This window comes from Microcebus murinus, chromosome 6, assembly GCF_040939455.1.
Source record: "Microcebus murinus isolate Inina chromosome 6, M.murinus_Inina_mat1.0, whole genome shotgun sequence".
Taxonomy (NCBI): Eukaryota; Metazoa; Chordata; class Mammalia; order Primates; family Cheirogaleidae; genus Microcebus; species Microcebus murinus.
The window spans coordinates 112,042,209-112,051,463 of NC_134109.1; the positions used below are offsets into that span (position 1 = coordinate 112,042,209).

The following is a 9,255-nucleotide window of genomic DNA, read 5'->3' on the forward strand; positions in this document are numbered from 1 at the left end:
TACCAATAAAGTTGGCGATAATTCTGATAATCATACATATGTCAAAAGTTAACACCAAACATCTTACAAACAAATTCGATAGAACATTTTCAGTTTTATTTTTCATCAAAAGAAGATCCACACATAGGAAATGGATAGATCCAGAACTATAAATTTATAGGATAAACTTCGCCCTGGCTACTAATGAAGGATTGGAGATGAATTTTTGAAAATATAGCATCCTTTGCCTTATTTTGTATAAAGGTAAAAAGTGAATAACCCAAACTAGTGGTAAAAAGAGAGAGGATTTGAACCTAGGTGACCTGGCTCCAGCATCTGTGATCTTAATCACACTGTGGGGCAGAGGAGCAAGCCAGAGTAGGGAGACGGGGCCAGGGTGGGGTAGGACAGGGTCTGCCTCCCTCACTGTCTCCTCTATGGACAGCCCAGCGAGCATGAAAGCTGTGGCTGCCCCTCCTCCAAATCAGCTATTCCCCAGTGCCACTTTGGTCTTTACCCTCACTCCCAAGATGCCCAAACCTGTCATCTGTGGTAGATGAGCTTTTCTCCTTTCCATTTTGCATCTTGGCTTATGCAATGGCAAGAACACAAGAGATTGGACACCTAGTCTCACATCCCAGCCTGACTCTATGGTCAGCAAATGCTGGCCACATCTTTGCCAGCATTTGTGGTTTTGGGATTTTTTTGATAGAGACCAATATCACTGGAGTTAGGTGATATCTCATCGTGTTTTTTTTATTATTATTATTTTGGCATATTATGGGGGTACAGATTTTAAGGTTTCAATAAATGCCCATTTCCCCCCCTCCCCCCACAAATCTGAGTCTCCAGCATTACCATCCCCCAGATGGTGCATATCTCACTCATTATGTATGTATATACCCGCCCCCTCCCCCCTCCCACCTGCCCAATACCTTATTACTGTAGTACCTATGTGTCCACTTAGGTGCTACTCAGTTAATACCAGTTTGCTGGAGAATATATCTGGTGCTTGTTTTTCCCTTCTTGGGATACTTCACTTAGTAGTATGGGTTCCAGCTCTAACCAGGAAAATATAAGATGTGCTATATCACCATTGTTTCTTAGAGCTGAATAGTACTCCATGGTATACATATACGACATTTTATTAATCCATTCTTGGATTGATGGGCACTTGGGCTGTTTCCACAGCCTTGCAATTATGAATTGTGCTGCTATAAACATTCGAGTGCAGGTGTCTTTTTTGTAGAGTGTCATTGGATCATTTGGGTAGATGCTCAGCAATGGGATTGCTGGATCAAATGGTAGATTCACTTGTATCGCTTTAAGGTATCTCCATATTGCTTTCCACAGAGGTTGAACTAGTTTGCAGTCCCACCAGCAGTGTAGAAGTGTTCCTCTCTCTCCGCAACCACGCCAGCATTTATTGTTTGGAGATTTTTGGATAAAGGGCATTCTCACAGGGGTTAAGTGATATCTCATTGTGGTTTTGATTTGCATTTCCCTGATGATTAGAGATGTTGAGCATTTTTTCATATGTTTGTTGGCCATTCTTCTGTCTTCTTTAGAAAAGTTTCTGTTCAAGTCCTTTGCCCACTTTTTAATGGGGTTATTTGATTTTTTCTTCCTGATTTTCGTGAGTTCTAAGTATATTCTAGTTATCAGTCACTTATCGGATGCATAGGATGCAAAAATTTTCTCCCATTCTGTAGGTTGTCTGTTTACTCTCATGACTATTTCTTTGGCTGTGCAGAAGTTTTGTAGTTTGATCATGTCCCATTTATTTATTTTTGTTGCTGCTGTGATTGCCTTTGGGGACTTCTTCATAAACTCTTTGCCCAGGCCAATGTCTAGGAGAGTGTTTCCAACTTTTTCCTCTAGAGTTCTAATAGTTTCATACCTTAGGTTTAAGTCTGTTATCCAGCGTGAGTTGGTTTTTGTGAGAGGTGAAAGGTGTGGGTCCTGTTTTAGCCTTCTACAGGTGGCTATCCAGTTTTCCCAGCACCATTTATTGAAGAGGGATTCTTTTCCCAGCGTATGTTTTTGTCTGCTTTGTCATGATTAGATGGCTATATGAGGATGGTTTTATATCAGGATTCTCACATCTGTTCCACTGGTCAATATTCCTATTTTTGTGCCAATACCAGATTGTTTTAATTACTACAGCTTTGTAGTATAGTTTGATATCTGGCATATTAATGCCTCCCATTTTGTTTTTGTTGCCTAGAATGGCTCTTGATATTCGGGGTCTTCTTTGGTTCCATATGAAGCATAAAATTATTTTTTCTATATCTGTGAAGAATGCTGATGGGATTTTAATAGGTATTGCATTGAATCTGTAGATCAGTTTGGGTAGTATAGACACTTTGATGATATTGAGTCTGCCGATCCACGAGCATGGTATGGATTTCCATCTGTTTACATCCTCTGCTATTTCCTTCCTCAGTGTTTCATAGTTCTCCCTGTAGAGGTCTTTTATGTCCTTGGTTAAGTATATTCCTAGGTACTTTAATTTCTTTGTTGCTATTGTGAAGGGAATTGAGTCTTTGATTTGGTTCTCAATTAGCTTGTTGTTGGCGTATATGAATGCCTCTGATTTCTGTGTATTGATTTTGTATCCTAAGACTTTACTAAATTCATTGATCAGTTCCAGGAGTTTCTTGGTTAAATCCTTGGGGTTTTCTAGATACAATATCATATCATCAGCAAACAGTGAAAGTTTGATCTCTTCTGCCCCTATTTGGATACCTTTGATTCCATTTTCCGGTCTGATTGCTGTAGCCAAGATTTCCAGCACTATGTTGAACAGAAGTGGAGATAGTGGGCAGCCTTGTCTGGTTCCAGTTCTAAGTGAGAATGCTTTCAATTTTTCCCCATTCAGTATGATGTTGGCTATGGGTCTGTCATATATGGCTTGTATCATTTTTAGGTATGTCTCTTCTATGCCTATTTTCTTAAGTGTTCGTATCATGAAAGGGTGTTGAATTTTGTCAAAAGCTTTTTCTGCATCTATTGAAAGAATCATGTGGTCTTTGTTTTTGCTTCTGTCTATGTGGTGAATTGCATTTATAGATTTATGTATGTTGAACCATCCCTGCATCCCTGGGATGAAGCCCACTTGGTTGTGGTGGATTATTTTTTTGATAAGTGTCTGGATTCGGTTAGCTAAGATTTTGTTGAAAATTTTTGCATCTATATTCATTAGGGGTATTGGTCTGTAGTTTTCTTTTTTCGTTGCATCCTTTCCTGGTTTTGGTATCAGAGTAATATTCACTTCATAAAAGGTGTCGGTGAGGTTTCCGTTCTTCTCGATGTTGTGGAATAGTTTCTGCAAGATAGGTACTGGTTCTTCTTTGTAAGTATGGTAAAATTCAGGTGTGAAGCCATCTGGCCCGGGACTTTTCTTTTTAGGGAGATTTTTAATTGCTGTTTCTATTTCAGCTGTTGAGATTGGTCTGTTCAGGGAATCTATTTCTTCCTGGTTGAGCTTAAGGAGGCTGTGTGTTTCTAGAAATTTGTCCATTTCCTCCACATTTTCCAGTTTGTGTGCATAAAGATTTTTGTAGTAGTCATAAATTGTATCTTGTATCTCTTTGGGATCAGTTGTGATATCTCCTTTTTTATTTCTGATGGAGCTTATTAGTGATTTCTCTTTTCTGCTTTTCGTTAGCTTAGCCAATGGTGTGTCAATTTTGTTTATTTTTTCAAAGAACCAACTTTTTGTTTTATTAATCTCCTGAATAGCTTCCCTGTTTTCAATTTCGTTTAGTTCTGATTTGATCTTGTTGATTTCACTTTTTCTGCTGGGTTTGGGGTTGGTCTGTTCTTCTTTTTCCAGCTCTTTGAGTTGTTTCATTAGATTGTCTATTTGTGATCTTCTTGACTTTTGGTTATAGGCATTTATGGAGATAAACTTTCCTCTCAGAACTGCTTTAGCTGTGTCCCAGAGGAGTTGATAACTTGTCTCTCCATTGTCCTTATCTTCATAGAACTTTTTTATTTCCGTCTTGATTTCTTCATTTACGAAGTAATCATTTAGTGGGAGGTTGTTTAATTTCCACGTTTTTGTGTAGAAATGTGAGTTTCTGTTAGGGTTGATTTCTAGTTTTATTCCACTGGGATCTGAGAAGGTACATGGTATGATTTCTATTTTTTTAAATTTCTTGAGATTTTCTTTGTGTCCTAGGATATGGTCAATCTTAGAGAATGTCCCGTGAGCTGATGAGAAGAACGCATATTCAGTGGATTTTGGGTAGAATGTTCTGTAGATGTCTGTCAGACCCAATTGTTTTAGAGTTTTGTTTAAGTCCATTATTTCTTTATTAATTTTCTGTTTGGAGGATCTGTCTCGTGCCGTCAGTGGGGTGTTGAAATCTCCGGCGATTATGGAGTTGCTATTAATCCATTTGCTTAGATCCAGTAAGGTTTGCTTTATGAATCTGGGTGCACCTAAGTTGGGTGCATATATATTTAAAATTGTTATCTCTTCTTGTTGGACTGTGCCCTTCACCATTATATAATGACCCTCTTTGTCTTTTACTACTTTTGTTGGTTTAAAAACTAAATTGTCTGAAATTAGAACTGCCACACCATCCTTCTTTTGGCTTCTATTTGCTTGGAATATTGATCTCCACCCTTTTATTTTTAGTCTATATGCATCCTTGCAGGTTAGATGTGTTTCCTGAAGACAGCATAGCCTTGGCCTGTATTTTCTTATCCATTCAGCCAGCCTATGTCTCTTGAGTGGAGAGTTTAAGCCATTCACATTTATTGAGAGAACTGATAGGTAAGGTAGATTACTGATCATTCTGTTGGGTTGGATGTTGTTGCTATGATTTCTGTCTTGAGCCATTGTAATATCTGGCCTTTAATATATTTGGGTTTTGTTTGTTTTTATATTCGTGGGTTATTATTATGATGTTCCATGCGTAACACTGTTTTAAGTACTTCTTGTAGGGCTGGTCTTGTCTTGGTGAATTCTCTGAGCCTTTGCTTGTCTGAGAATGTTTTTATTTCTCCTTCATATACGAAGCTTAGTTTTGCAGGGAATAAGATTCTAGGCTGGGCATTGTTTTGTTTCAAAAGAGTGAGAATGGGGCCCCAGTCTCTCCTTGCTTGTAAAGTCTCATTAGAGAAGTCTGATGTTATTCCAATTGGCTTTCCCTTGTATGTTACTTGCTTCTTTTGTCTTACAGCTCTTAGAAGGGCCTCTTTAGTTGATATTTTGGTCAGTCTTATGACTGCATGTCGTGATGTCTTCCTGTTTGCATTGAATCTCCCAGGGGTCCTCTGAGCTTCTTGAACTTGTATATCAAGATTTTGAGCAAGGCCTGGGAAATTTTCCTCTATTATATCTTCAAACAGCTTGTCCAACCCTTGAGTGTTGTCTTCTTCCCCTTCTTGTAACCCTATGACCCTCACATTAGGTTTCTTCACATAATCCCACATCTCTTGTAGGCTTTGCTTTTTTCTCTTGTTTCTCTGCTCTATTTCTGTGACTGATTTATTTTATTGGAGGGTGTTATCTTCAAGCTCTGAGATTCTTTCTTCTGTTTGATCTACCCTGTTCTTGAGACTTTCCACTGTATTTTGTAGTTCCTTGAATTGATTCTTCATTTCCAGGAGTTCGGTTTAACTTTTCTTCATTGTGTCTATTTCTTTTCCCATATCCTGGAGACTTTTTGTGGTTTCTTTGTGTTGGTTATTGAGTTGTTGTTGCAGCTGGGTGAGTGTTCTTATGATCCACATATGAAATTCCTCTTCTGTCATATTGGTTGCCTGATTTTGGTTGGTGTCCGTTTCCAGGGGGCTGGTGCTCCTCTTTGGGGGTGTGTTTTCCGTTTGGTTCTTCATATTTCCTGAGTTCTTTCGCTGATTTCTTCCCATGTCGATCAGTTGTTGTTTCTTTCCTTAGGTTATTGTTTGGGTATTCACACACCTTGTTTAGTTTCTGAGGCGTTAGGTGATGTCTGTGGGTGAAATTGGACCACTCCCTGTATATTGAGTCAGTGGGTGCCGTGGAAAGGCTGTGCAAGATGCCGTCCCTGTCAGTAGGTGGCGTTTGCTTGGAGGAACAGGCTATACTGTTGATTTTGTGTCCTGTTAACAGCTCTTGTTCTGGGCAGAGCTGGGTTGGGTAAGCGTGCCCTCAGGCAGTTAGCAGGGGTCAAAGTTCCGTTCTCTGCTTCCAAGGAAAGCTGTCAGGGCAGGGCGGAATGGTCCCGCTCAGCCAGAAAGTCTGTGTGTGGGGGTGGGGCTGTCTGAGACCCACATTCTGGAGCGGGCCTGGCTTCTTTCCACCCTCCCCAACTCCGCAGCTACTCCTGGGCCTCTGCCAGCAGGCCAGACCACAAGCCACCAGGCCTCCCCGGACTGTGATGCCGGCGGGGAGGTTCCCTGCACAGGAACGCCACCTGGGTTGGGCGCACGGCCTCCTCCTAGGAGGAGGGTTGCCCTCTAGGACGCCGATCCGCCCCTAGAGGCACACACACCTCAGTAGGCTGTTCACGTATAACCCTTCTGTGCCCCGGGCAATGCTAGCCCTCGTTGCAGGGGATCTGGTCTGCAGGTCCAACCTCTGGGTCCCAGAGTTCAAACTGTATCCCCACCAGGGAGAGGAGTTCCGGTCCCAATTCACCCACAGGGAGCCCAAGCTGGGTCTATGTCTCTCAGCCTCTGAGTTGGCACCATTCTCCTGGGAACACGGTGCCAGCAGCACCTGGGAGGGCGGGCGGGTAGGGAGCTCACAGTCTGAGTTTCCCTGAGTCAGGTGTAGGGTCCCAAACGGGAAGGTCCCGTTCCCTGGAGGTGCCTCTGGCTGGTGGCTGTATTGTCTCTCTGGGCAGCCGCGGGTAGGGTTGGCGGAGGGGAGGAGGAGGCAATATGGTGCCTGCCGCGCGGCTCTGGTCTGTGCACACGGAGGTGCCCAGAGGAAGTTCGGAACCTGGTGCCACGTCTGCTACAGGCTCACCGTTGGCAGGCGGTGGCGGTCTCTGGGCTGGTGTCCGCAGGTCTCTCCACCCGCTGGGGAGCCCACCAGCAGTCCCGAATGCAGGGGAGGGGAAACAGCAAATCCACCTACCCTTGCCGCTGGTCTCCAGGCTGCTCTGGTGGTCTCAGCCTCCAGTTCTCCTCCGCAGCCTCCTCCCGTGGAGTCTCCCGGGGTCTCAGGTACCCCTCCTTCTGGCCCTTGTCCGCTGTATGCTCGTCTTCTTGCTTCTTTCCTCTAATTTCTGCTAGAATCTGTCTTTTCTGCAGAGACACTCTGTCTAGCGGTGTTATTCGTCCGCCATCTTGCTCCGCCCCTCCTCATTGTGGTTTTGATTTGCATTTCTCTAATGGCCCTGGTCACTGAACCAATGGATGGACACCTGCCTGAAGTAAGTGTTCTTCCTCTGCTGTCTCTCCTTTTGTCTTTTGCACAACCTGATACAAGTTTGCTGTCTTTGCCGCATTCCCTCCCATTCTGGACATTTTGGTGATTGATAACTGCAATATTTTATTATTGGTCTCTGACTGTATTTGCTTTTCAGTTGATCTGTGTTGCTTATGAAGTGCCTTGTCATCTATTAATCCAGGATAGTTACTGAGTTCCTGTAGGTGGCACAAACAAGCAACTTGATGTATGTGCGTGTGTGTCCCAAGGGAATAGGGCATTGCTGAGTTCAGGCGGATTATTAGCTCGTCATCTTCCAGCAAAGTACATTCACAAGAAAGCAATGTGCTGTTTTGTCTCTCGCAATGATGCCATGTTGCTCAGGTTTTACGTTTTTAGGAGGTCATTAGTTTTTTTTTTTTTTTTTTTTTTCAAGGACAATTTACATTTATTTGCTGATGATTCTGAATAAACATACTTCAAACAGCAGAAGTTAAAGAGTCTGTTTGTTATGTGAAGCCACTTCTTGCCAACAGCTAAAGGTGGTCTGTGTGAAGTAACTTGAACATCATCTTCAAGCTGAGGCCCCTGCCCTGGGCAAACAGCTGGTGGGTCCTTCTGGTCCTTCTGGCCTGGATGGGGGCCTCCGAGGAACTACTCCTTGTTTTCATACTTGTGCTTGATGTGTTTCCACAGCTTCCCCTCGTTGATGTGCTCGTAGATCGCATCCGCCCCTTGATCGAAGGCACGCTCGAAGAACAGGGCGCCTACGGCGATGGTGAGGGCGAAGGTGGACGTCCTGCGGAACAGCAGGGAGTACAACTTTGCAGTAAACGTCGGGCCTGCCATGTTTCTTCACTGCCGAACCCGCACCACTGCCAGGAGGTCATTAGTTTTTATTTGTTCCCAGTTAATATTCAACTCAATGGATTGTGTAAGTGGAATATCCCCAAACTCAAAGTCACCCACTTAAAATATGGTTGGCAATATGTGCTTGTTCATTTTGCATAGCTGACACTGGATAGTAAAACAGCTAAGGGCACAGGATTTTGGAGCTAGACTGCCTGGGTTCACATGCTGACTCAGCCAATTACTAGCTGTAAAATACTTAATGGCTTTACGCCTCAGTTTCTTGATTCGAAAAATAGGAATTATTAAATGAGAGAGCCTATGTGTAAACTTTAAACACACTGCCCATCCCAGGAAAGTCCTCAACCATTATTAGCTTCTATTATCTTCACGCTGACTACGCATGCATTGCTGAGAAGGAAAGCGCTCCAGGGCCACCGCGAGCATGCTCGCTGTCTCACCACGTCAGGAGGTGCGTGCCGGCATGTGCCCGTGTTCCAGCCCAGCCCGAGCCCAGCAGCACTCTGGAACTCAGAGGCCCAGGCAGCGTCCAGTTCACTTTGCAGTGGACCCATCACTTCTGCTGATTAATGAAATTGACGTAACGCCGCATTTTTTTTTTTTTTGAGCACCAATCACATGCTTAAAGCTGTCCATGTCAAGAAGAGCATGCTTCAGTAGGCTGGAGTGGGCAGTCCAGCTTGGGGAAGAAGGATAAATGGGAGTGTAGAGATAAGGATAATAAACACTCAGGGCAGGTAAGAATCTCTGAAAGTCAGGAAAAGGAATTGGGGTCCATTAATGAGTTAGGACAAAGCTGGTCACCTGCTGGTCACACGGATAGCTCTTGGAGAGAGCATCATGCAGGCCCAAGGCTACAGACCCTAAGGGACTGCCTGCAGCTCTAGGCTCTCTGTGGAAGGCGGGCAGAGGGTGGCATCTGGTTGAGAGAGGAATAGGAGATGCGGTTTGAGCCTGTGTCTATAGGTGGAGTTACCAGATTCCTGAAACAGGGGAAGGAGATTATGCCCCTATCGAAATATGTCAGATCA

The 9,255-nt window shown here is 43.6% G+C and overlaps 1 protein-coding gene across 1 annotated transcript; it reads right to left on the bottom strand.

The window, feature by feature from the left end:
- Window positions 1-7,789: 7,789 nt before the first annotated feature.
- LOC105857182 (cytochrome b-c1 complex subunit 9) lies at window positions 7,790-8,233 on the bottom strand. The gene has a single exon (XM_012739359.3). It carries the CDS (start codon window positions 8,201-8,203, stop codon window positions 8,009-8,011), a length of 195 nt encoding a protein of 64 aa, XP_012594813.1. The 5' UTR covers window positions 8,204-8,233; the 3' UTR covers window positions 7,790-8,008.
- Between the last annotated feature and the right edge of the window lie 1,022 nt (window positions 8,234-9,255).

Bases quoted from the DNA above. Each gene is read 5' to 3' on its own strand.
- LOC105857182 (XM_012739359.3), bottom strand. From the start codon at position 8,203: ATGGCAGGCCCGACGTTTACTGCAAAGTTGTACTCCCTGCTGTTCCGC.